The sequence below is a fragment of the Rousettus aegyptiacus genome, unplaced genomic scaffold (assembly GCF_014176215.1).
Source record: "Rousettus aegyptiacus isolate mRouAeg1 unplaced genomic scaffold, mRouAeg1.p scaffold_m13_p_6, whole genome shotgun sequence".
NCBI lineage: Eukaryota > Metazoa > Chordata > Mammalia > Chiroptera > Pteropodidae > Rousettus > Rousettus aegyptiacus.
The window spans coordinates 36478086-36505969 of record NW_023416309.1 but is presented as its reverse complement, the minus strand read 5'-3'; the positions used below and the strand labels follow the sequence as shown (position 1 = coordinate 36505969).

Genomic DNA, 27884 nt, shown 5'->3' with positions numbered 1-27884 from the left:
TCTGGTGTTTTGACAATAAACAACAGTTTTGCATAGTTTTTCTTCTGGCATTTATCACTGCAATATTGTAATGAATGACTGACTTTGGAAGCATTGCCTATTCGTACAATCTTTGCACTCCCATCATTCTGGTGAGATGTATTGATTGACGCCTAAGTTAATTTAACAAATGTGTATGGTTTTCCTCATACGTCAGATGATCTCTTATGTCCTATGACAATATTTGGGATTCAATGAAAAAGCTAAAGGCAACTGGGTTTTCTGGAAATGTCTCTCAACCCAAATGGACATGGAGTCTTCTATCTGACCAAGGAAATACTATCAGGAAAGCTTTCATGGAAGTGTTTTCCTTCTATGCTCAAAGACATAAAATAGGCTCGCCTGGATGTAGGTATTACTATGCCTATTTTATAGATGAGAAAACTGAGACTCTACGAAGGTGATTTTATTGGTCCTGAAAATTGTGAAGCAAATCGTTTTGAAGAATGATTTGTTTGCAGGAAACGAAGAGCTAAGAATAATGAATTTAATCAATAATTGAGGAGGGTTTCTGTACTATTATGGGGTCCTTTGATATACACGCTAGAAGGAAGAGTTTGAAATACTTAGAGTAATGTGAATTGATTGATAAAAAGTACATTCGAAACAGATAAAAGTGACCTCCACTATGGCCCTCATCTGTCCCTAGGATGTACGGGTCAGTGAGTACCCAAAGTTCACCCTTAAGTAGCCCTTGGCTTCCACCAGACCAGGACTTTGCCTCTTGGCACCCTCAGCCTGGTGCCTAGAGAGTTTCAGCTGGTGTAGCCAGTGCTGGCTAGGCTCAGGCAGCCGTGGGTTTGGGAGTCCAAGAGCCAGGACACTGGACCTAATCTTCACCACTAGTTCTGGCTGCAGGAGCATAGTACTTACTGGTGGCACTTAACAAGTACAGTACCGACAGTGTTCTTTGATGTCGCTTCTCCCAAGATAATTATTTTCTTGGTCCTTGATCCTTCCCAATCCAGAGGATCTCAAATCGAGCACTTTACAGCATTACCTCACTTAATCATCCAGCAGAAGCAAAGAGAGAACTCATTGTCATCTCGAATTCACAAAAGAGGAAATTGAGGCTTGGAGAAGTTAGGTAAAGTATCCAAGGTCAGTAATTAGGAAATGCCAGCTCGGAGGCATATCCTGTGTCGAATCAGCAAAAGCTCTGGCGTTAACTATGTGATGTTGAGCAGGCCAGTATCTCTCTTTCCGCCTCGGTTTCTCATCTGTAAAACGAGGGGGATAGACTATAAGGTCTCCAAGGCCCTGCTTGATATTCTAGGGCTTCTTTCTTACTTGATCTGCCATGATCTTGTTGCACTTGCGGCCAAAGGTTCTTCTGTTCGCCACCAGAGGGCGCCCTGCTCCCAAAGCAGGAGGCGCTGGGGAAGGCTGAGTTCCACTAACTGGTCACCACCCTAACTGATAAAAATCCAGCCCAGTGCAAACAATAGTGTGGATCCAAATTCTCCCATTCTTTCAATTGCTAGGATCCCTCTTTCTCTGTGAAGTCTTCCTGGCCTTCTCTCCCACGAGGCTCTCTCCGGTTTCTAAGACTGTATTGCCCACCTTATCCTCCAGGTGGCAGCCCTCCTACTTTCGTGCTGACCAGCCATTTATCTCTGACATTACCTTTTAGTTCAGTTTTCTTTCCTCGTTTTCCAGTCCTTTCTTGGAGAGAGGCTGATATAATGAAGGAGAGGTCTGGATTTCGGACATCAAGACCTGACCTCTTGGTTCCGTGATTCCTAACTCGGCAGCTCTGATCTTCTAATGAAACCTGTTTCTCCCCTCGAGAAAAATCTTAAAATCTATTTTTTTTTATTTTGTTACATTTTTGTTTAAGAACATTTTATACTAGTTGAGTAACAAAAAGAAGACTGCACCATCTTGTGTTTTTATTTTTAATGGAAATATACAGCATATCAACTACACTGTGGGCAAAATGGGCTTTGATGAGTGTCCCTGGAAAAGAGCCACCAATTACGACATGATTTCTATGGCAAATGCATTATGAATTCTAAGCAACGGTTGTAGAAATGGCGTATTAGAATGAGCACAGTATTACTGGGTGATGTCTTATTATGTTTCCCAACTGTGTGGCATTTCTGCATTTCACTAAGACTTAAAGAATCCCCAACTGTTTTAAGGCCTCTTTCACTATAACATGAAGCACAGTTTATTTAACCCAGAAAAAAAAAAAAAAAAACAGCAAAAAAAGTTGATAAGTTTTTCTAGGCATTCCTTTCCCATGGGTCAATGTAATCCAATCCCAGATGAGCAAAAATTTCTTCTTCACTTTCTGCTTTGAGAAATACCCTCTGAAAGCATAAGAAGAAATATGTGTATTCAGATATTTTTGTTAAGCATCTCAGCACTGACATATTGAAACTTTTACCTCTAAAACTGTCTTGTCACAACGAATTATTGCCAAAACACGATTCCTTGCTTCTGACTATAAAAAGTCATCTTAACTGACTTCTGTAATTTTTATATTTTCCCATCCCAAAATATGGCACTTAATATGGCAGTTAAAGTAAAATAGTGATAGCTTTACGTATGTAGTGAAAGGCACTTGGTATTTTTCCCGTGGGTTTGTAGATCTTCACCACAGTTCATTAAAACCACCTGAAGAAGTTTTTTTAAAAAAACATGGATGCTTGAGCTATACCCTAGTCTAATGCAGTCAGAATCTCAAAGTTCTTTGCATCAATTTATTTAAAAAGCTCTGGGTCATTCTAATATGCAGCGGTATTAAGTACTGCTGCTGGAGGAGTGGCAATTATAGGACACTTGCCTGTGTTGGGTTCTCCTCCTGGCCTTCCACACCTGCCCTCACCCCCACCAGGCTCCCCCACTAGGATCCCTTTGAGACCAAGCACCACTTCTCTTTCATTCCTTCTTGTCTACAGCACAGTGTTGGGCACACAGGAGATACTTGCCTACGTTGAACTATTTACTCTCTGTCAGTCTGTAAATATTCCTAAACGGGATTATGGGAATCTGCCTCCACGGACATGCTGGACATCTGAGGCATTCCTGCCAGCATCCACAGCCCTTTATGCTTAGAGCTTAGTTTAGTGTCCTTGATCACTGTCAGAACGGTAGACCTTGGTACTTGTGGATTCAACAGTTGAATATTTAACTCTTCATAATTCACAGAGTAATTTATCATTTTGCTGACACATGAATTGAATCATGACTGCAAGCCGAGCACACCAAATGAATGGCTGGTGAGTGACCACTCAGCTACATCTCAGGGCAGCTCTGTTGCTCTCCTCTGTGTGATAGATTCTCATTTATGACCTAGTGTTCACTAAAATGCTACTGTCCACTGCATTTGAGAGGTTCTTGGATAGTATTTGTGATATGGGGGTAGGGAATCTTTTTCTTTGAAGTTACTCAATGCAAACACCAAGGGTATACCAAACTCAATTAATATTCACTGCCGGACTGGTTCTAGGGGCCCTATGAGCTCATCATCTTTGAGACCAATGCCCCTGGGGTGCATTCTGGGCCAGGTAGGGGCTGTGCTCCGGTCAGGATCTTTCCAGGGGCCCTCAGCTGGGGTCTGTGGCAACAGGACACTCAGGGCAAAGGAAGCTAAACCTGGACATGAAGATCAGTTCAGGGAAAGTGCTCAGGGAGCCAGCTTTGGGGATGAGGATCAAAGCGGCCCATCTCAGGGAGACAGCTCTACCTTGGTCTTGTCATATAAAGCGTGGTTATCCAGTATCATCTTCCGCTCGTGTGTGGCATAGCGTCGGATGTCTCTCTCAAACTGCTGGAGAGAGATAATTAAAATAAGTTACTATCAGGTCCAGGATATCTTCTGTGCTATGTGTTTAGAGATAGCTAAACCCCTATAAAGAAATATCTATCTCAGCGTTAAACGTTCCACTAAATGGGATTAAACTCCACTAAACATTCTCAAAGGGATTTTCTCCCCAGGGCAAAGCTCTGAGATGACAGAGCTCCATGCTCACGTGCACACACTAGAATGTAAGCTCAGAAAGCAGAAATTTGATCTCATTTTGTTCACAACTATATTCCTCTTCAAATATGCCTGGCACATAGAAGGTATATGGCAAATGTTTGTTGAATGAGTAATGAATATTGTGAGGATTGTGTCCAGAAGAACATCCGGTCTAGAGTAAATGCTGGGTAAATAATAGTTTGCAATATCGCTATTGTAAATAAGGATGAGGAGTCAGGAGACTCAGATTCCAGCCAAGGTTTTGTCCCTATCTGGCTGTGCATCTCTCGGCAAGTCACCAGGCTGAGTCTTGGTTGGTCAAACAGGAGGGTGAAGTAAGTGCATGAGTAAGGTCACCTCTGGCTCTGCCATCCTCTCATCTGAGATTCTATAGAACCGATGTTCTGAGCCACCTGTCCTAGATTAGCAGGTCCTATGACCAGGAGTGGACTCTGAGGCTGCAGAGAACAACACCTGAAGCCTAAGCTAGAGGACAGGAAGACCTTGGAAAAGGAGGATGGTGAATGAAGTTGTCACTGAGGTTAGTTTTCCTGAGAGAAGCATAGATCTCGAAATACCGTCCTTTTCCACGTGGGAGTGGGGAGAAAGCGTGGGGTAATTGCTCCCTCCGGTGGCAAAGAGCCATTTCCCACTAACAGGAAAGCCAGCTGAGGGTGGGAACTGCCCTTCTAGATCATCACCTGGCTGTGTGAGAAGGCCGACTTCCCAACCAGAAGTCCGTTACAATGCAGCAGAGGGGAAGGCAGGCCTGTGGGAGAACTGAGGCGAAGCAGACTCTGGGTACTGTAGCTGCTGGTCTGGGAAAGTAGCGGGTGTTGCTTAGCACAGGGTCTGCTCCCCCGCCCTGGGTCACTCCCCTTCTGTCCACCCCCCCCCCCCACCCCCAGCACTTAGAATAATGTCTGCTCACACTTGTGTTGAGGGAGTCTGGAGAGGAGGGGATAATGGGAACAGTGAGCGGCCGCCATTGGCTCTCCAGTTCTGTGTGGTGAGAGAGATTTTCCTGAATTCCTCTGCTAAAAACTCAGGAGCATTTCCCTGTAGATTGTTAGGGATTATAATGAGGTCTTTCATTTGGAGACTAATTTATTTACTCAACAAATATTTATTGAGCATCTACTATGTGCTGGGTGTGTTCTGGGTGCTTGAATGAAGCAATGATGTCTACCCTGGTGGGGCTGGGATTTGAGCAGGGCACATAGACAAGACACAGTAACAGAATAAGTAAATTATATGATATGTTTAAAAAGTGAGCACTCTGTACAGGGCAGGCCTCAATCAGAAGGTGGGATTTGAGTACGGACTTGAAGGAGGTAAAGGAGTTATCCAAGTGGATTCTGGGGGAAGACCGCTCCAGGCAGAGGAAACCACTAGAACAGAGGCCCTAGGGTGGGGTGAGCCCAACCCCTTTAGGGAGAGAGCAGGAGCAGAGAAGTTTGGAGAAATAAGGGGGTGGGAGGACCAAGCAGGGCCTCGTGAACTGCTGCAAGACCTGCGGTGTTTGCTCTCAGTTAAATTAGGTGCCCCTTGCAAGGTTTTGAACAGGGACGTGATCTGATCTAATTTATGTTTTAACAGGATCACTTGGCTGTAGAGGGCAGGGCCGAAGCAGGGAGACCAGTCAGAAAGGCCATGGTGATAATTCGGGCAATGATATCCTAGTTAACGTCTATGGGGAGCTTACCCCATGCCAGGCACTGGACTGAGTTCTCGCTTTATATTAATTTTCTGACATGCTCTATGGTGGCTGGTACTTAACAGCTTCTAAGAGAGCTTCATGTCACTTCTTAAAGAACAGTTTAAAGTACATAATTAGACTCAAAATTACGTTTAGATGAAAGCACCATCTCATTTAATCCTCATTATAATCCTGCTAAGTTGGTGCTGTTATTAGCCCCATTTTTCAGATGAGGAAGGAAGGCCCAGAGAGTCTAAGTAATTTACCAGAGGCCACACAGCCAGTGATAGAGTTAGGACTCAGACTCCTGAATCCCAAAGCTCAGTTTCTTTACCCTGGTCAGTTCTGCCTTCTGCTTTAAAACCTCGAGCTTCTCACAGCAACCCCGTGAGATAGGCAGGGCAAGGCTGTGGCGTTATATGTCAGATGAAGGAAGCCGAACATCCAGCAGGGGCAATGGTACTACAGTCTGGTTGTATCGTCAGTCACAACAAACTTCAGAGGCTGGCCCGGGGTTGCTACGTACGGTCGCACAAGTTGTGCACTGTGAAACTCTAGAAGGTGCCAATCACATTTGTAGTCTTTGTACACATGCGTGTTTATTATGACAATTTTCTGGAAAATGGCAGAAAGGTATCATAAGGAAGAGATGCTTTTTTAAAGCTGGTGAAGGGACACTTTCTGGGCTAGTAAAGAGTCTGGCTGAGCCTTGGCCGCTGGCCACAGTCATCTGTGTGTTTCCACACCTCCTCCCAACATCTGACACAAACACAGACAATACTCTTGAAGGAATCGTGACAAATCACGTCATACTGACACAGTAAGCAGATCTGTTTGGAAGAAGCACAATTCGGAGGAAAACGGAAGTTTCTTTTGGTTTTTACCTTGTGAATACCCAGTCCAGAGGTCGCACCATACCTAGGTGGCTCTAGGACATCTAACGTGCCCCTGCGCATGTGTCCTGCTTGGGACATCGTTAGACTACAACATCCCAAGGAAGCTTCGTCGGCTTAGTAGATCAGACAGCTGGGTAAATTAATGACCCCAAGCTGAAGTGAGACTCTCAGATGACTCGAATTGTCTTGAGAACATTTCCCAGGCCCTGACATCTTTGGGTAAAAAGGTGAAATTGAATTTCTCACCTATAAAATTTTAGACTAGACCTAATCCTTATCACCCACCAACATGTATCCACGTGGGGACAAAACACACCCCCGTCAGTGGTTACCTAAGCAGGGGCGTGAATATAACAACACAAGCAGCTACGATTCGCTGACCACATTTAAATACGCGGGGCGTCTCGCCAAACCCCGATGACAGCATTAAGATGTGGGCGTCATTGTTATCCACAAGAGAGGTGGAACAATTGGGGCTTGAAGAGGTTAAATAATTTGTTCGAAGTCACCTAGCTAAAAATGGCACGCTCGGTGTTGTGTCAGTGCCCGCAGAAACGATAGCGGTAATTTCTGAGAAATCAGAGAAGAAACTGAAATGTGCTGAAAACGCGCCTTGTGTTAAAAAACGAAACTGACAGAGGGCAACCATTTCTGCCACTGGTATGACCTTGGATGGCCTCAGATGTCTTTTTGGAACTCTCCCCTTTCTCAACAGACTGTGTTCCCAGAGATTTATGTCTGTCAAAAAAACTGCTCGTTAGGGAACCACACTTTGAGAATAGCTCTTCTAAATCAATCCGTCTCACTTGACCACGCGCAGGCAGAATGCCCGATTTAGAGGTCTCTGGGCGTTGCCCTCTTCCCTGGCACCCTGCCCCTGCTGCCACTGTCGCTCCTCTGGGCAGCGCTTACCCGGGAGCCGGTCCAGCCCAGCAGAGCGAAGGCACGGCACTCATAGGGGCACACGACCAGGTCCACGCGGATGGCCTTCCAGGTCTTTCCTTCCTGCTTGCTGGGCGTGTCACTTTCTACCCTCTGATGGTGCAATTTTAAAATCAGAAAGCATTTCTGGAAATGGTCTAAGGCATCCACCTTCCTGCTAGGCAATTTTAGCTTTTCAAATGTCGACTCCACAAGATCATAGTATAAAATCAATTCCTGAAAACAAATAGAAAGATGTCAGAAAGAGTCCTTGCTTGATGGGGTCTGTAATTTTACACCGGGCTCCAATGAAAGCTCCTAACAAGTATTTTACAGATTTGAGTAAAACATGGCTGTTTTTTCCTGTTCGTCAACTAAAGAAGACCAGGGACTACTCCCCCCTGGGTTCCCTCATCTGGCACACAGCCTGGCTCTCTGGCAGAGTTTAAGAACGAATCGTGCATGAGCAGAGATTATGATAACAGCCACCATTTATTAGGCATTTATTAGGCACTGCACCAAGTGCTTTATCCAATTCTATCAGTTAATCCTCCCCATTAATGAAATAAAGAGGGATTTGTTATCCCTGTTTTAAAGTAAGGAAAGAGAAGCTTGGAAAAATTAAGTAAAGCATCCCAGGCCAGATGGCCAGTAAGTGGCAGCGCTATTTTGAAAATTCCAAATATAAAACCCAGCCTCCACCAGTGCCTGACCATTTCTTTGCTGGGGAACCATCAGTACGACTGCCTAAAAGCTGAGGAAAGACCATTGGAAACAAGGCTCCTTGTCACCATGTCCCCACCCCATCCCCAGCTTGGACTGGGACAGTCTCAGAGTATGGGGAGGGTGGTGCCTACAAATCAAGGCCAGACTGAGGTCTTGCAGGAACCCCAGAGTGGGGAGCCAGGCAGCCCTGTCTCCACTCAGGCCTCGGCTAGCAGGGTCCACGAGTTGTGCTGTCTGTCCATGAGAATTTTTCATCTTTCCTGCTTGAGCAAAGCAGTGGGGCTTGTCCAGGTGTAGCTAATGCTTTGTACTGCCTTTTCCTGACCCAGCCTACTATATTCCTCCTTGGGTCCCCCTCTCCTGAGAGAGACAGAGAGGGCTTGGAATGGCCTTGCAGGTTAATTTGGATTCAATTTCAAAGTTGGGTCTTCACTTCCGGTGCTCCTGACTCTGGGGTTGCGTGTCTCTAACTCTTACTTTCATGTTACCCGAGGGCCTCTCTCTGGCACATCAGGGAGCTTGGTCTACTCCCACCAGAAGCTACATCATGTAGGAAGGATGAAGCTGTGCCAGAAAAACACTAGCCCCAGCCCCCTCCAGGTCACAGGTAGGGTCCCCTGGTCTCTTTGGGAAGTGAAGCTCTCACTAGAGTCTGGCAGGAGTCAGGGCTCTGCAGTAGCTCTGGCCATAGGGCCATCCTTTGCTTCCTCCAGTGGGCAATCAGTGGCCTGTGGCAAGTCTGATGTCCTCAGTGGGTGGGGGCCCCTGAGCCATGACCTCTGCTGAGCCCAGCTTACACTCATTAGTTTCCTTTTTTCCATCTTAGCACAAAGTCAATGTGGCCATTGACTACCAGTATAGAGTTTGAGGGGCCAGAAACACCCCTCAGACTGATTTTATCCTAATCTTAGCCATCCTGCCTGACCTTGACCCTTGGCCCTGCCCCCGCTCATACCTCCCAGGTCTTCACAGTGACTTCTCTTCATTCTGTTTAGGGGTTGGATGCTTCTTCATGTCCAATGCAGAGACAAAACCATCTCACCCCATTTGGTAATAGGACAAGTGTGTATAAAAAAGATACATATTCATAACACAGACTCTAGGACCCAAAGTGAGAACATCTCACTGTATATCATGTGGCATTGTGTTAGCTATTGAAAATAATCGAGCAGCAATTAGGTGGCCATTATACAGTTATGAAGTGAATAGTGTACAAAATTCAGTGATATTAATATAATGCTTGAGTGTCCAAACATCCACTTTGGATCTTTCTTCTTACCTTCCTTTCCCATAAGTTTATCACTTGAGGTAAAAGTTGTTGTTCATCTTCCTCTGTTGATCCTGGGCTGCTAATTAAAAAATCTACATCATGCCCAATCTTCTTACCTCTGATTGAAAAAAAACAGTATAACATGGAAATAAATTAGATTTTTAGCTTTCAATTTTAAAAATCGCCTTTGTTTCTATGCCTTGCCCTTAAGGTTTACAACACAAAATGCTTATGACATTTTTTTGAACAAAATATCCCTGGTTGCACAACTCTACTTCTTACAAAATAAATTCATGACACAGAAAGAATAAACAATCATACATAGTATGTATATAATTATGTGAGTAAAAAATAACAAAAAAGATGATTTCTTCTATACACTCAAACATCCACTCCCCCCCCCCCGCACACACACACAAACACACTCACAGAAGCAGGACAACAAGCAAACCAAAAATATATTCACATAATGTAATTAGTGGGGAAAGCATGCATGGGGAAGAAAGAATCAAGGAAGGCTTCCTGGAGGAGGTGGCATCTGAATTGAGTCTTAAAGGATGAGGAGAAGTTAGCCAGATGATGATTTGAGGAAAGCCAGTGCAAGCAAAAGGGTCCTTCTGGGCAAAGTCACAGAGGCAAGAAATAGCTCCGTGTGTGCAAAGAATGACAAGCCACTGGGGACGGCTGGAGTGTTGGAGATGAGGATGTAGGGAGAGGCTGGCCCCAGACCACCAAAGGCCTTTTGTGCCATGTTCAGAACTTTCAGGCCTGAACGTGGGGACTCACTATAAATTTTAGAGTAGAAGAGGTAAAGGTAGCCCTCGTTGTTTACCTCCGGAATCCTCCTGTCAAAGTGACGGAGGCGTCAGGCAGAAATGCCGAGACAGCTTCTTTAACCAGCACGCTGACCGCCTCTGCTTCTGCCCTGGTCACACAGCTGACAAGGTCATCATAATAGAGGAATCCTGAGAGGCATTGGACACGTCAATGGAAAGAATGACACGTCTTGTGTGAATGGACCAGCGCTCAGTGGGAGGGGATTCTGCCCCCACAAAGAGCTAATGTGGCCATGGGTATAAACACCAAACCATTCCATAGAGACCAGTTATTTCTATTCTCTTGGTTGTGAAATTTTCATGGTAACGATGCTCTTACTTTCTGACTGATAGGCTTACAATGTCCTGACTAAGAAAGAGACAATATTTCATATCTCCATAGAAACCAAGCTGTTCAAATCTGAGTTCTTATTGAAGTACCAGCCCTCTTGATCAATAAGCTATGTCCTTTTATTTAAAGAAGACAATGCATAATGATCTGGGATGGGAAGATTCAGGATTGGGAGGTAATAGATGTATTAAAAAATTAATCAAGAATAAGAAGAGGGTAGATTTGCATTCTAGAGCTCTGCTGTACATCATTGTACGTGTGGTTAACAATATTCTCTTGTGCACTTAAAATCTGTTAATTAATGTTATGTGGATAGCCCTAAATCCAAAAGTTATAAAGAAGCAGGCTTCTGTAGGAAAACAGGAAAATATCTTAATGATCTCAAATGTAAGCAAATAGCTCTAAAACAGAGTGGAAAAAACCCTAGTTATAATGAAGAGATTGATAATTTGGATTTCATTAAATATAAAAACTTGGGCTCATCAAAGGACATTATTGAGCAAGTGAGGAGCAATCTACGGATTGGGAGAAGAGATTTAAATATCATATGTCTACCCAAGGACTTACAGCCAGAACATAAACTAACTCCTACAAATCAATAAGTAAAAGACAAAACGACCCACTTTAAAAAGGGAGAAAGACTTGAACAGAAATCTCTTGGAAGAGGAATTGTCCCTCAAAACACCTGTAAAGGTCATTAGAGAAATGCAAACTGAAACAACAGTGAGATAACCCTGCTTACCTACGAGGATGAACCAAACAAATGATCGACAATAGGAAGTGTGGGTGAGGATGTGGAACAAAAGAAAAATCTCATACAGTGATATGTAACGTGGTTCAACCACTTTGGAAAGCTGGTGGACAGTATCTACTGCAGCTAAATAAGGGGCTGATTGTCTTCTGACTCAGCAATTTCACTCCTAGATACAAGAAAAATGACGACATGTGTATCAACAGGTACAACAATGTTCATAGCACCTTTTTTTTTTTTTGTCATAATAACCAAAAACTGGAAATAATTCAAATGTCCATGGACAGACAGTGAATAAATAAGTTATGGTACCAATGGGTAAGAAATTGCTAAGAGGGTAGATCTCATGTTAAGTATTCTTACTACAATAAAAAAATTAATTTAACATAATGAAATATGTAAAATATTCATGTGAAAAAAGTAAAAAGAGATGCTTCATTAAGCTCTTATTGATACAAAATTTTTCATCAGGACTGATATTCACAGCACAACTTGCTTGATAACCATACGGCTCCTGTGCTTATTCAGGATGCACATATCCCAGAAGTCACGGTTAACGGGTTCTTTAAGAGCATGTACACACATCAGGTATGAACACGAGAGAATGCAATCATTCGTTGACACCCGTGAGAGCAACTGAACTGGCTTTCTTGTTTTCCTTTTTGGTACGGTTGGGGAGGTTAACTTATTACCAGAAACTTATTACACCTGAGTAATGTTATTTAAATGTGCTGTTATATTTCAGATTGTTCAAGGCCAATGTGGCATGTGAATCCTCAAGCCTCAGGGAACTAAAACCCCGTGCGATTATAAGTAAAACTGAATCAGGTTTTCCATCTGACCTGTGGATCATCCTTCCACCGTGTTCAATTAGCTTATCCTCAGTGGCAGGGGTCTCTAACACCTGGGCCTTTGTGGCCTCTTAGAAACCAGGCTGCACAGCAGGAGGTGAGTGGCCAGCAATCGAGCAAAGCTTTGTCTATATTTGCAGCCACTCCCCAGTGCTAGCATCACTGCCTCAGCGCCTCCTGGGATCATCAGGCATTAGATTCTCATAGGAGTACCATCCCTGGTGCCGAAACGGTTGGAAACCACTGCTCTGTGGTACTCTAAACTATTCCCATGGACAATTCCATTCATTACAGTGCTACTAAAGGAATACATACATCCAGGAGTTTTAAGCTGTAAGTCTGATAGGAAGGCATTCCTAGAATTCTGCATAAAACAAGAGTTGCTTGTTTTTTATTTCATCACTTAAACAGAAGAGAGTTTTGTTTGTTTGTTTGTTTGTTTCTGGTGGTCTTTTGTAGAAGATTCCCTTACTTTCATATCATTAAAAATGTAGGTGACTTCATCATGCTTTGTAACTCAGAAACCATACTGCTCAGAACTGTGGCTTTGACTCTCTTTGAAATACCATTTATGTTGCATATTAAAAGCGAACATTTAAAAAGTGTACAATATTTTTTTTTATTCTATATTGACATTTCTTCATTTCTAAAGCTGGAACCCTCCATAAATGGAAGTGAGCAAGGCACCTTCAACCTCCAGGAGATGCTGCCAGGTTTTCAGGTGCCCATGTCAACACTTCTCAGGTTAACAAGTCCAGTTGGGTAGACGAATCCTGTGTCTAGATTTCTACCATTTCCCTTGTATATCCTGATGTTTTACAGTTTCTAAAGCAGATCCATACTTGTTCTGGGCAACAACTCTAGTTTGTTCAAATATTCTTTACTCCCCAAACCTCTATGTGAACTCTCATCCACACCTCTATCCTAGCTGGGAACCAAATGCTCAGAAGGGTCAGTTCAGTAAAAACTAGATCAACATTGCAACCTGATTTGACATCAGAACATAAAAGGGTGACAACAGCTACTACGAAGAACATATGCGGCCTGTGCTCAGGGCTTTGCCTGCGTTAAGCATTGGTACCTATTTTAGTACCAATGTCATTTCCCTTTCATAGATGAGGTGACTTAGGCTCAAAAGTTTTAACGAACTTGTTCAAGATCACATAGCTGGAGCCAGGATGTAGATCCAGGTCTGTCTGATTCTGGAAGTGTGTGCTTTTAACCGTAGCATGAAAAGAGGCCCCACAAGTGAGCTAGCTCACCAAGAGTAGAGTTGAAATTCAACTGACTTAGAGCTCTACTACAATGGGAACAATGGGAGATTTTTAGGAGAGACAATGTACCTGCTTTCTGCATTCGTGTGAATTTCAGGGTTTCGTCTGACTTTATTTTACTCAGGCTTCTGAAACCCATCCTGAACCACTTCTCAGATGTCTTCAATCCCACTCCAAATACAGAAGTAAATAGCTGAAACAAAGGGAAAGGCACACTTTTAGTTTCTAAAATAATCATTATGGCAACGAAGTGATACTTTTAAGGTCAAGAGATTAAAAAAAAAGTGTTAAGTTTTTAGAGACGTTTTTGTTTCCAAAGGGTCCTTCTCCGATAAATGAAACAAACATGAGAAGCAGGTTCTGGCATCTGCATAGGGCTTCCGTGTAATCTGATTGTGTGATGGCCTGTGCTGTCCATGTGTGACAACGGCTCTCCCTATTAGGTATTTCCCCTTGCCAAGGGTTCCCGACACACACTCATGCTCTGCATATTTATCCTCGCAATTTAAAGAGGGAAGTGCATGTAGGTTGTCTAAATTCTCCACCATCACGCAGCCGGAAATGGGCGGAGCCCGGACTCAAACCTGGTCTGTCTGTACTGCATGGCTGGGCTCCTGCCCATGACCACCTTTTAGGCCTATGCGTCCCTTCTGAACTGAAGGCACTGGCAGACGTCCCTGCTGCCTGTACCTCCAAGGTAGGGAGTATTGGGAGGTAATGAAGCTTGCTTCAAAGTAGACAAGGATGCAGTGAGTCGTTTTCCAACACAGGTTTGCTCTTTAAGAGCCAGTTTGTTTTGTCCCACAGTTCTGGTGTCCCCATTATATTTGTACCCATGAATGACAGACTCCTGGAAGGTAAGGTAATTTGTATCTTACCATAACATGGCAATAAGGTTGAGCATTAAGCAACTGCTTCCTAGACCACTGTTGTGGACTGAATGGCACCTCCCCCCCACCCTGCCCCGCCTTCCCAAATCCATATGCTGAAGCCCTAACCCTCAATATGGCAGTATTTGGAAATGGGATCTTTGGGAGGTAATCAGGTTTAGATGATGACATGAGGATGGGGCCCTAATGATAGGATTAGTGCCCTTGTAGAAAGAAGGCTGGAGAGCTTATGCTCCCTCTTTGTCATGAGAGGGCACACTGAGAAGCAGGCCATCTGCAGGCCAGGAAGAGGACCCTAACCAGAACCCAACCACCCTGGCACCCTGATCTCAGACTCCAAGCCTCCAGAACTGCGAGAAAATAAATATTTGCCTTTTAAGCCACCCAGTCTATGGCACTTTGATAGGGCAGCTTGAGCTGACTAATAAAACCATCTAGAATAAGCAGTAGGATTAAGTGAAAAACCATTTTTGATAAATATATGTAAAATCACTTACTTTGAAGGACTGATATCGTTCATCATTTAACACAGCTTTTACTTCAGAACTTTCTCCATCTTCGATAATTTCCTACATGAACAATTGAAAAATATTTTAAATTAATGATGTTAGACTATCACAGTCCAAGACTCCCAAACTCATGATCTGGTAGCTTGATTTAAAAAAAAAATGCTCACACATTTTATTGAGGATATCCTTGGGAACAAAAGTACAAAATGATTCGGGTCCAAATCTGCAGAACACCAGACCAGAATATTCACTGACAAAAGTGTGTCTAAATATTTGAGAAACTTTTTTTCAATGGATATGAGCTTGCTGAAACAAGAAGACTCTTCATCTGAGTGGGTTAATTTTGGACCCGTTGAAAAGCCTTCTGATGTTTAGATCAGACTACCCACTCTCCTCTAGATAGAATTAGGATTATTTTTCTTGAATAATTTACCTTGCATTCAACTGCACTGAAACAGACTCATAAATGACCAACTTGCCTTGCTGGGGAATCCTTAAACATCATTTATAAATAAACACCCACCCCTGGCTCTCTTTCTGAAACATACACACTGAAAAGCAAAATCAACTCCACTGCCCGTTAAGCCCACTACCGTTTCGGGGGTGATGTTCCCTGACAAAACTGAGGTCCTTCACACAGCCTGTGTTTGAAGTCAGACCATCCCCTGATGTTGAGCTTTTAAGTCACCTGAGATTTTCACTGTGATTAATAATAATATAGGAGAGTTCTTTTTCCACTTAGCTGGTCCCACATAGCTCCAACTGCGAAAATATTGAGGTATGTATTCTGTCCATCTATCGTCTCTCTATCGTCTGTCTGTCTGTCTATCTAACCATCTATCATCTATCTACCTATCCATCTATCATCTATCATCTATCTAATCTATCAAGAGAAAGTAAAGTAAGCCATGAATACATCCATATAGTTGACAGGAAAATTCTTTCTCTCTCTCTCTTGCTCTCTCGCTCTCTCTCCCCACCCCCCCCCCCCCCCCGCCTCTCCTTTCCTACCTATCTCACTATCTACTTATTAGGAGGTGTGACGAGTCATATTTCACCCTTACCTCTATGATATACTTTGCTTTGTCCCCCAGGCAGGGAATTCCTTCTGTGTCCTCCATACTGGTGATTGTGAATGGCAGAGATTTAAGTACAGAAGCAGCTCTCATAAATACCAAATAGAAGACTTCATTTTCTCTAAACTCACAATTTTCGGCCAGTACCTCAAAGGCATCCTGAAGAATAGAACCAGATGAGAAGTAAAACACGGTCTGTTTTCTTGTCTCTGAGCCAGTGGCCACTTGTAAACGTCTCTTGCTCTCCTTTAAGCATTGGAACACCACCTGGTCAGGATTGGGTATTCAGTACCTCTGCACCCCTCCCTTGTTGGATGAGGAGAGTTGAATTGAAAAGATAGGCCACAAAGTGCTTTGTAAGAAATTGAGTTCATTGCCATTAGATATTCAGGAATGATTTAACCAAAACATGGTCTCGTGCTCACTGTATCCTACTAGTCATTGCTCAGAGGGTTCCTTCTCTCTTTGCTTGTCAACCTTCCCACCAGCATGTGGCCAGTATTCTACCTTGATTACTGGGTATCCCCATCTCTTAGCTAGTACATAAAACATGGTCAGCACTTAACATAGACTTATGGGATGGGAGGTACACACTCAAGGCTGGGGTTATTTAAGGTAGGGCGTGTTTGCACTTCTAGCAGAGGAAGAGTAGTTGCAGCTGTGTGGCATTGTGCTCATGGTGGCCAGTAGCGGCAATTTCCTAGGGCCAGAAGGCTAAAAATGAGAAGTTCTGTACTTGATATACTACTGCACGTTTTATTCACCTGAGTACAGGCTGAAGGATGAGCAGTTATGGGCTTGTTAGGGTCATTGGAAACACAATTGGCAAACCGCAGGGCTGGACGGGGCTTTAGAGATGGTCTAGCTAATTTCTAATTGACTGGATGAGGGAACTGAGGCTGGGAGAGAGGAACTGATTTCCCCAAGCTAATTAATATCAGAAAAGCAAGAATCTAGGTCTGCTCGCTCCCAATCTTTTGATTTCCCAGCAAAAGCTGTTTATGCCTAATTGCTATGTTTGTGTAATTTGTTCTTACTATGTTCTGGACTAACTACAGCATTTGATTTTTCAGAATATTTGCTTTCAACAAGTTTTGTGCCCAATAATGACAGTTCTCAATAAATAGTAATCTATCATCTCTAAACAATATAATCCAAATGTATTTGTGCATTTTCATGATAGAAATAGATCCATTCTTGACAGAAAGAAGAACCAGAGATATGGCCTGAGTGAGTGGGTGAGTGTGGGAAAACTTTTCTAGATTTTCGGCAATTTCCATAATTTAATTAGTAGATCCATGGGAAGAAGTGGCAAGTGCTTCATTTGCTCTGGGCGTTGTGTTAGCCTCATTACCGTGAATATGTGGTTATAGTTGTTTAAAGTGGTTCTTCTCTGACACGCATACTGAGAGATCTTTTTGACCAGTGCTGGAGTCTTCTGGGGCTCTGGATTGGAGCTAGCTGAATAGTCTCTTCTCACCTAAACAAAAGCAGAAGCATCTATTTTTAGTAACAATCAATAGTAATAATAATAGGTGTATGTATGAAGAAAAATTGAAGGCAATATGATGGCAATTATCTCTGGAAAGAGGATAAAATTATAAGAGGGTCAAATTTAATGTTATATAAATCTCTAATATTTGAATTTGCTATAATTAACATGTATTACTTTTGCAATCAGGGGGAAAAAAAAAACCATGAAAAGGACCATCAGTAAATTATCACTTTCCTGTCCCATGAACTTATGTAGTTATCGTCTAAACTGTCTTCCTGAAGATCCTAACACTATTGGTGAAAAATTTTGAATTAAGAGCTCACTTTCTTAATTTTTTCTTTACAAATGTTTATTGTAAAAAAATAGGAACCCTCTATTTATCTAGCTTCCAGAACATCAAGGCTTCAATATTTTGAAATATTAATATATAGACTTGTTCATAAATATAGCTACCATTTATTAAGTGCCTAGGTCAGATTTTATGTTAAGTGCTTTACATATGTTATTCTAATCCTCAAAACCATCTTATGAGGTAAGCACTATTGTTTTCTCATATTATAGAGGAAAAAACTAAAGCTCAGACAAGCTAAGTGACTTGCACACAGTCACACAGGGAGTAAGCAGAGTACCTAAGGGTTAGCCCAGGCCTGTTGATCCTATAACCCACGTGCCTAATCACCAAGCGAAGGACAGTGAAAATCACGACCGTGACACTTACGACAAGCTGGTGTTTCCCTGTCATCTCCACTGGTTTTCCTGCTCCCATACATTCTATCAGCCAGGAGATGTCGAGGAGTTCGAGCTGTGAGCTGGTTTTTATATTCTGTACCTGAAGCCACTCCAGGACTTCTGAACCAGAGTTGTTTTCTGCCACAATGTGGGTAACAGAATCACTGCAGAATGCAAGACAAAGTTACGCGCTTGAAGGGGCTTTCGAAATCAGAAGCTTTTCCTCTTTCCTTGAGGTGTTCAGAGTGTTCCATCTGATGGAGAAAGATGCACACTAGACCTGACCATAGGCACAGAGAATTTAGGCCTCCATGCAAGGGAATTCTATTTTAATTACTGTAACAACAGTGGTTTATGTAACATGTCAGATGCAAGAAAAATTAAGAAAACATTAGGAAGATTGTGGCTGAGCCAGTAGGGGCAACCACATTTTAAAAGATCTTAGAAGCCTTGTTAAGAAGGTTGGATCCTATTTTCTGGGACTGAGGAGCCAGTGAAGGCTTTTGTGAGCAAGACATTGACAGCGTTACTGTGTTATTTTTAAAGACTAGTCTGTTACATGCAATGATTGCAAAGGGAGAGTGATGGGGCTGGGAGGGTTGGGGAGCTACTTAGGAGAATGAAACAATGAACCAAAAGTGAGATGATTTTAACCCAGTCTGGTTCCTATAGCACCAGGAAGGAAGGCAAAGTAGACAAATGATGAACCTCTGGCATTAGTTCACTTATAAAAGATGAAATGAAGAATAGAGTTAAATATTACTCTAGCATATTGACCACAGTAAAGTACTAGCATTTTTGCTAGAAATAGGGATTTAAGAAATTGTGTCTCTTTGGAGAAAGGGATTGGGAGAGTGGAATTGAAGTTTTTTTTAGGCATGTTGCATATAAAGGATGGCAAGAGATCCAAATAAAAATATCCAGTTGACAGTTGGGAGTTGAGGCTTGCTCTGGGAGAGAGATGGGGGCTGGGGATCAGAGCTGGGACCATCTGGATGACAGGATTTGCCACAGGGCCCAGTGGGGAAGTGGGGGAGGAGGGCTGTAAAACCATCAACAGACAATACAGTATACAGGCATATACAAAAGAAAGAGAGTAGAGAGAAATGCTCCAGACTATTAGAAAAAATAATAACTATACTCACACACACGGACACACATGTATACACTTGTCTCTCAGTATCCTCAGGGGATTGGTTTCAAGACCCCTCTCCCCACATTCCAAAATCCTCGAAATGCAATTCTTATATAAAATGGGGTAGTATTTGCATATATAGCCTATGGACATCTACCCATACACTTTAAATCATCTTTAGATTACTTGTAATACCTAATACAATGTAAATGCTGTGTAAATAGTTGTCATACTATACTGTTTAGAGATCATCTTTTAGGAATTTTAAAAATATTTTCAATCTGAGGTTGGCTGAATCTGTGAATGTGAAACCCATGGATACGAAAGGCCAATTATACATTTTTACTTAATCCTCACAAGAGTCTTAAGAGGTGGGCAATCTAATTTCAGATGAGACAACCAAGGCTTGCAGAGTATACATGAAGCCAGGATTCAAACCCAGGTGTGCATGACAAAGCAATCTCTTAACGTTCTACTAGACTGTGGTTAGACCCCTGAGTGAGCTTTTGTTTGTTTCAGTTTTTTTCCATGTTTTCTATCATGAACCATCTATTCTATTACCACTTTTCTATTTGGAGAAAAAATACAGATGAATGTCATTTTCAAGGGCGAATAGACCTGGGGCTGGAGCTGAGGTAGTGTTTGCTTTGCCCCTGGGCTTTCCTCCTCCTCCCCCTCCCCCTCCCCTCCCCCTCCCCCTCCCCCTCTCCTCCTCCTCCTCCTCCTCCTCCTCCTCCTCCTCCTCCTCCTCCTCCTCCTCTTCTTCTTCTTCTTCTTCTTCTTCTTCTTCTTCTTCTTCTATTTATTTATTTTTATTAAGTTTATTGGGGTAACATTGGTTAATACAATTATAAAATTTTCAGGTGTACATTATAATTTGGCATCTATATATTCTATTGTGTGATTACTACCCAAATGAGCTTTCTTCTTATAATAAAAGGTGACAGAGAGCCTCAGGCAGCTGCCCCTAACCTCTTTCAAAGACCCTAAGACACTGCTGAAGTGGCTGTTTCCGAAACACCAGTGGATTCAATTCCTTAAGTGCACCTAGTGTTTTGGCTATGACTAATTAATGTCTTGTAATAGGTCTGGGAGGCTTTGAACCAAGTATCGCAGTTCTGAAAGGGAATTTGTCCCTCACTTTCCCTCAGGGAAAAAGATGCAGTGTCTTCTCCTTCAGCTAGCGCTGAACTGAAAGGTGCTTCTTATGATTATTGGTATCCTGAGGCCAGGGACAGTGTTATAATCTGCCTGGTTATAATCTGGGTTACAATCACACTTGATGCCCAGCACATGCCCAGATTCATAGAAATGGTCAATGAATAGACCATTGGTAGAATTGATAAACGAACTGATTAATCAATGGCTCTAAGAGAATGCTTCTTAAACTCTAGTGTCTACACAAGACACCCAAAAAGCTGGGCTAAATAAAATTCAGATGCCGGGCCCTATTATCAAAGATTCAGAGTCAGTAACTCTTACCTAGGGGCCCAGGAATATGCACTTTGACAAACTTCCTTGGTGATTCTGACATAGTCCTGATTATCTATCGGTGTGTAACCAATAACCTCCAAATGTAATGGCTTTAAAGAGGCAATGGTTTTATTATAGCTTCAATTTTGTGGGTCAAACATTCAGGCAGCTTGGCTGATCCTTCTCTTCGGTGTGGTCTCAGTGGAGGCATTGATGTTCCAGATGGCTCCGCGTGACTGGCACATTGGCAAGGATGGCTGGAAGGCTGGGCTCACCGCATCTCTCAACCAGAACACCTTTGCATGGCCTCTCACAGAGGGAGCTCAAACTGCTTGCTCAAGGCTCTGGGATCCAGGGAATAGCAGAAGGCACACGGCCTTTTATGACCTAGCCTCAAAAGTCACACAATGTCACTTTTGGTTGAACCAGTCACACAAAAGCCTTCCCAGATGCAATAGTCCCTGCCTCTCCATGCAAACGCACGTATTTAAAAACCTGCTCACATCGTAAAATCTCCCCTTAGAGAAACACTGTTGTAAAGAAAAAATCTTTCGTTAACTGCCCTACACTGGACATTGGGCTCAATTACAGCTATGTTTCCCAGTGTGGTACTCATTTCCCTTCACGTACATGAGATAATTTTAGGAGGTTCATGACAGGACATTTTAAAAGCATGTGTGTTTATTTATAACTGTATTTTTAAATTATGTATATCAGACATGGTTTTTATGTGTTTCATGATTTTCATATCATTCTTTAGGACAAAGCTAAATTATATTTAACAATTCGGTGTATGAACGATTAAAGAAGCATTAAGTATATGACAATACATGTGGTAAAGATATTCTAACTATGAATGTGGCACTCGGATGTCTAAAAAGTTATTGAATTAACTCATAAATCTCAGTTCTGAATTTTTTTCCTCCGATAAATCATTCTTTTGAGAAAATATTTCCTGAAGCCTACTCTTTGTAAGAAAATTACCAGAGGTCTGAGACTGAGGTCTACAAGATGACACCCTTGCCCTTGTGGAGTCACAGAAAGGTAATTAGATGAGACTGGGAGAAAGCCAAATGGAAGCGCTAGGGGTCAACACCAGGCCGCGGGTCGCATCCCTGCCCTAGGGAGGAAGCCTTGCCTCTTGGAGGAGGGCTTCCACCGGTCTTAGATCTTAGACTATAGAGAGGTATAGGGAAGACAGGTTCAAGGTCAGGGAAAAGAATAAGAAAAAACATAAAGAGAAACCAGTGAAAATGTGTTTGTACATTGGACCTGGAAGGGGCCTAAAGGTGTGCTAGTTCAACGACATATTTTCTAGAGCAGGTAACTTCTTTTTCATCTGGTGTTTCATCAGTTTCTTTTGCAAACAATGGCTCTTAATATTTTGATTTCAGACACCACAAATTTGAAGTGATAAAACGTTGTTGAAGAGAAACAAAGCTGACACCAGTTAAAGCAGTAAGGATAGATTTTATTTAGCAATAAATATTGCAGTAGGGTAGGGGGGTCCAGCATGATTGGGGCTCAACTCCAAGGAAGCAGAATGCAGGAGACCTTTCAAAGGCTGGGAAAGGCACCGAGGGACACTAAGTGGGGCTGGCCGCCAGGATTTGCTAATTGGTGCTTATTCAGAGGAGAAACAAATTTCTTGAATCTTTATGACAAGAAGTAGTGGTACAAGTTAGAGCAAGGTGCCCATTAAAATTAAGCCTTTACCTTCCCAAAAAGAACGCTCTTGAGAATTCTCTCCTTAGACACTTGTCTTTCAAAGAGACAACTCTCTGGTTCTTGAGAAGAAAGTTCTGGGTGTTTGGAAGACTTACATCTCAAAGGGGCAGAGAAAGGATTTATAATTGCAAGGTTTCTAAAGTATCAGCTCTAAGGGGGATGCAGGGGACCATCTGCCTATTGCCAGGTTTTGGCTGGAACAAACAGGACATTCTCCTGTTTGTTCCAGCCAAAACCTGGCAATAGGCAGATACGACCAGCAGATAAGAACTAACTTCCTATGGCATAACCCTGGAGAGCCACCCTTCCTAGCCATGGCTCTTTTTTTCTTCAACATCAGTGATTTAGGTCAAGACATAGTTAGTAGGCATAGCTGATGTGTTCAGAGAGGAGGGTTTATGACAGATAAAGTTTAAAATAGCCCAATGTACTGGAACCAAGGATGAAATAAGAAGGTGACAAGCACTAGATTCTAATCCTTCTCTAGCTTGTCTTAGATAACTCAAAGGTGATAAAGTTGCTCTAAAATTTAGGATGTTGGTCATGGAATAAAATTCAGTATCCTTTTCCTGAATGTGCAAAAATATCTCAAATGATTTGACACCCCCCTGATTTATATTTTAAGAACCAGCTTCCTATGACATTATGAATAACATGTATTTTGCCACATAACGTAAATGTTAATGAAACCCAATACACATGTTAGGATACAGTACACATATTCTAGAGAATGAAATAGCTCCAAACAGTTCAATGCATTCAGGTGTGCCACTTCTAAGCTGTGTGTTCAGGCCCAGGTAAAGTAAGAATCTGATTTTTCTTCAAATTTAATCCTTCTGGCAGCCAAAGAACATGCTAGGAACTATGGAGGTTGTTGCCTCTTTTCAGAACTTTTTTTCTTAGCTCCTCTTTCTCTGAATCTTATATGCTGGAAAGAAGAGGTATAGCTACACTTCACTATTGAGACGCATCCTTCCTTTCAAAAATCAGCTTTATTTATTTCCATTTAAAAAATATATGCTTATTATAAAAAATTGGAAAACACAGAGAATAAAATCTGTCATAATCCATCTTTACTACCCCGTTCCTCCCCAAATTAACCACTTATAACATTCTGATGAGTTTCTTTCCTGTCTTTGTTCTGTTCATTTGTATCATTTGACCTAGTTCATGCTGTGGAGAGAGAACTCTCTCCTTAGGGTTCTGCTATAAAGGTCAATGGATCCAGCTAAATAACAAGACACCAATCACACTTTACACTTTTATAACCGTTTTAATTTATCAGGGCACATTGAAATCCATCATCACATTTGGTGATCACATCAGGCAGACTAGACTATTTACCTGGACATTAAGTTTAGAGAGGAGAAAGGGGGTCTGGCCCCACAAATTTAAAGCCTCTAGAGAGATTCCCTCTGCAATGATTTCTATTGTTCTTTCCAATTAAAGCCTACATATCTATCTACAGAAATTCTGTTTGAGAGCTGGGACTTCGACTTCCTGTGATTTATTTTTGTGCCATAGAACACATTCGTATTTACTGTGTCTACCGAGCTGCTAGCCTGGGAACTTTGCCACCATCACATGCACAGCAGCAGTTTGCTCACCACGTACCAGTTTCCTCTGTCGCTTGAGCAGCTGGGTTTGGTTCCTGGCAGCAGGCATCTGGGGCACAGAACTGCCTCTTGGGCTCTCTTGCCAAAAGAAGAAACTTGCCTCTCACTGTCTCCCCAAGTCCCTGCCTCAGCCACCACGTACGTATCTGTAGCGGCGCCTGCAGTGAAACGAGCGAGCCCTTGCTGGAAGTATGAACGATTCAAGAGAGCTTTCTGTGTAAGTGGTACCTTGACCATCTGGCTCTCGCCTTCCTGCCTAGCTCTTGCCAAATTTCTTTATCACAAAAAGCAGTTCTGTATTTGCTAAGGCTTTTAATTTCTGCTTTTTGAATTTTTTTTTTTTAATTTATGATTTTCGGCTTCTTTGCCTCCACCATCTCCCCATTCCCTGCCAATGCCAACACTTGACGTAAGTCTGTAAAATTAAGCAGACTTAACAATTAGATGAAACCTAAGATTTTATGGAAAGAACGTTAAGCCCAAAATGTCATTCCAAATGAGATAAGGAATTAGAAAGAAGAAAAGAGGCAGAGAGAAGGCAAAGGTGACCATGTAAAAAGAAATCATATGGGAAAGAGACCATGAGAGACACAGGAATTTCTGAATGGGACATTTTAGTAAAAATAAATTAAATAAATAAATAAATAAATAAATAAATAAATAAATAGAATTTTCTGTGACATTGTCTTTCTATATGAATGTGCAGTCTTTTGAAAATGATCATAACCTGTTATTGACTTTTGACATATGTCTCTCTGTCAATTTGAAGTTGACATTTCTTTAGCAAGTAATGCTTGCCAGTTTTATTTTTAAATACAAAGACTATTTTTTAACTACAAATTTATTTTCACATAGACTTCTTACAGTCCCCTCCACCAATATAATGTGGTTTGTCTATTCCTGGGAACAGCAGTCCCCAACTTTTTTTTGGCACTAGGGACAGGTGCTCCTATGAGAATCTAATGCCTGATGATCTGCAGTGGCACAGAGGCAATGATGCTAGCTCTGGGGAGTGGCTGCTAATACAGATGAAGCTTCGCTGCTCACTGGCCCACTGCTCATCTCCTGCTATGTGGCCCAGTTCCTAACAGGCCATGAACAGGTACCAGTCTGTGGTCTGGGTGGTTGGGGACCCCTGCTTTGGACTATCAAAGCCAGCCAATTGCATTAATCATCATTCTTTATTCATTGCAAGCCCCCTGGCAGTTCTGTTTGGAACTATAAGTTCCACTACTATTTGTTTCTGGATTTTGTTTTCTTTTCTCTTTCATCTATTTGAGACCAGCAAAGAGCTTATATAACAGTTAGAAAAACAGCAAGGCCAATTGCTGGGATGTCTATGGGTTTGTGGGTGAACTAAACAGTTGCTTCAGCTGCCTTCTTGTCTGGGTTCTCTTGCGTGATAGATCTTACCACTCTCAGCATGATATCTACCACCCTTGGACAGAGCTATCCCTGAATCTCTAACTAGCATCCCTCTCTCTACAAACCTCACTCAGACTGCTCTTTGGAAAAGCAAGATCAAGGCCACATTAGGGTGCTTATGGCAAGCCAGCTAGAGCCACTCGTCTAGCCCATCACAGATACTGCTCACCTCAGCACAGCCAAATGTTTAGCTTAAGAGCTAAGCAAACAAACCATTCTTTCTGCCTCAAAGTAGCTGAAATAGTTTTTGATTGAACTCAGTAGTGTTTTGCTCAAAGTGGTCAAGAATGAAATTGAGCGGTTTCAGTGTTGAATTTTCCAACTAGGTTTCTGTTTATCATCCCTAGACACCTCATCTCATAATAGTGAAAGGCAAAAATAAAACAAAATAAAACAATTTTTTACCTTATCTTTTGGAAACAACTAGTTTCAGCATAATTTTTCAGCCCCCATTCATTTTATTTCTCATAAATAATTGGCTCAAATTTGTTCTTTGCTTTCAAACCTGTTCTCCCAGTGGGAACATCACCTCTTCCCTATGTGGAAGAAAACACAGGTTCCTGGGGTTCCAAAGAAGCTGTTTACAAAATTGATGCAAATGAAATCAGTGATGTCCTACCTGAGCTCGTTCTCAACCCTGAATCCTTTCCTTCGGGCCAATTCCATGAGGAAGGCTCTGCGGGTGGTTCCCATTTTCTTCTCTAAAATGAAGAGGACCAAATCTTGGAACTTGACATCATGAGGAGAGGAGGCCATGGAGGCACTCACCTGCCTGGATTTCTTCTTCCGAGGACCCGAGTAGGCCATTTGCAGTAGATCTATGGAAAGAGGCTGCTGCTGCTTCTGGCTATGCCATCAAGTGGTGTCTCCAGCAGTAAGGGAGTGTCTGCCCCTTTTTCATGAAGGGCTCTGATGTCATCTCACCAGCAGACTCTGAATCCAGGGCAAGGCTTCCTGGGCCCTGTCCTCGAGACAGCTTTCTACTGAAGAGCGATGGGGAATTTTTATCACTGTTCAGCTCATTTGTCCATATGGAGATCATAATGGAAACAGTAAATTAACTTTTGCTAATCCCTTTGTGTACCTTGCATGAGACTATACATCCTCTTGGGGAGAGAATTCTGTAGGTTGTATTCACTTCTTAATTCCCAGCACCTAACACAGTACCTTATACTGTAGGCACTAGTAAATGTAGAATAAACTAGAAATCACATTTAAGTTGATGTTATTATTACTATTACTAAACTTTTATGCAGTTTGGGTAACCATGATATGAATCTTCTTCCATAATGGCCTTTCCCACCCAACAAATTCCCAAATAAATATCTCTTCAATACAAGCAAGTATAATAAAGATGTTAAGGAGCCACACTACCTGAATTCAACACCCAGACATTTAGGAGCTGTGTGACCTTGGGTAAATCACCACGCCACTCTGTCATTCTGTCATGTGTGCAATGGGGGTTACGAGCACTTCGAAGAGCACAGGCTTCTTGTCTCCTTCCCTCCCCTGTCCCTACCCATGTCCCACAACTTGAGAGGTTTCTGTGAGAATACTTCCCACTGACCTTTTGCTTTCCCTAGACTCTTCCAGAAATGGTATCGGGCCCACTCAGGATCTCAGTGAGACTGGAGGGGTGTCCTGAAATTATTCCCACATGGGCTCTAGGGAATGCCAGTCTCACGAGGTGTCCCAGGCACAGCAAAAGTTCTGTAATAATTTAAGTTTAGGGAAGCAAGACAAACTTGGCACAATTTGTGTTTGAACACTAAGGAAATCTGTTTAATTTCGTTTAGCCTAGTGTATTCCCAACCTGCTTGCATTTTTGTTTGTTTGTTTTCTAGAACACTTAGAGCACCTCGTTGAATGCAACAAACGTTGATGGCTACATATGCACTAAGCCCGGGAGTCTGGAATTAGGTAGGCCTGGTAAACCTGTCATTCACCAAGTGCATGATCTTGGGCAAGTAACTTCAACTGGGATTCTCAGCTTCCGATTTGTAGAATGGTAAACATGGCCAAATTCATTGCACTGTAAATAATGACACATATAACATGAACATACCTGCCTGGCCCACTCTGCATGTTTGGTCCCTATTCTACCTGCTCCCGCACCCTCCTGTTTCCACATGCTGGTAGACAAGACTGGAGCTCCTGGGTGGGGTAGGCGATGACAGCTGTGAGGGAACCGAGCGCACACCTGGTACTGGCTGCTGCTCTTCTGAGTTTAATATCGATCTGTTT

General features: G+C 42.4%; 1 protein-coding gene across 2 annotated transcripts; it reads right to left on the bottom strand.

Annotated features, from left to right (window-relative positions):
- Positions 1-134: 134 nt before the first annotated feature.
- On the bottom strand, positions 135-26724 carry DNTT (DNA nucleotidylexotransferase). 2 transcript variants are annotated; one of them, XM_016164282.2, is made up of 11 exons: positions 26260-26724; positions 18253-18427; positions 17394-17519; positions 16028-16198; positions 14952-15023; positions 13634-13757; positions 10354-10486; positions 9531-9639; positions 7517-7762; positions 3734-3814; positions 135-2354 (listed from the first exon to the last, which is right to left on the bottom strand). In XM_016164282.2, the coding sequence occupies exons 1-11, from the start codon at positions 26445-26447 to the stop codon at positions 2268-2270; spliced, it is 1512 nt and encodes a 503-aa protein (XP_016019768.2). In that variant the 5' UTR covers positions 26448-26724; the 3' UTR covers positions 135-2267. The 2 variants fall into 2 exon arrangements, with proteins under 2 accessions (XP_016019768.2, XP_016019767.2); XM_016164281.2 differs by having other exon boundaries at positions 3734-3817; positions 26260-26722.
- Positions 26725-27884: the final 1160 nt, after the last annotated feature.

Coding starts and splice junctions, on each gene's coding strand:
- DNTT (XM_016164281.2), bottom strand. CDS start 26,447: ATGGCCTACTCGGGTCCTCGGAAGAAGAAATCCAGGCAGGTGAGTGCC. Junction 10,487..13,633: donor CACACGAATGCAGAAAGCAG/GTACATTGTCTC, acceptor AATGCCTCTCAG/GATTCCTCTATTATGATGAC. Junction 7,763..9,530: donor TAAACTTATGGGAAAGGAAG/GTAAGAAGAAAG, acceptor ATTTGTTTTCAG/GAATTGATTTTATACTATGA.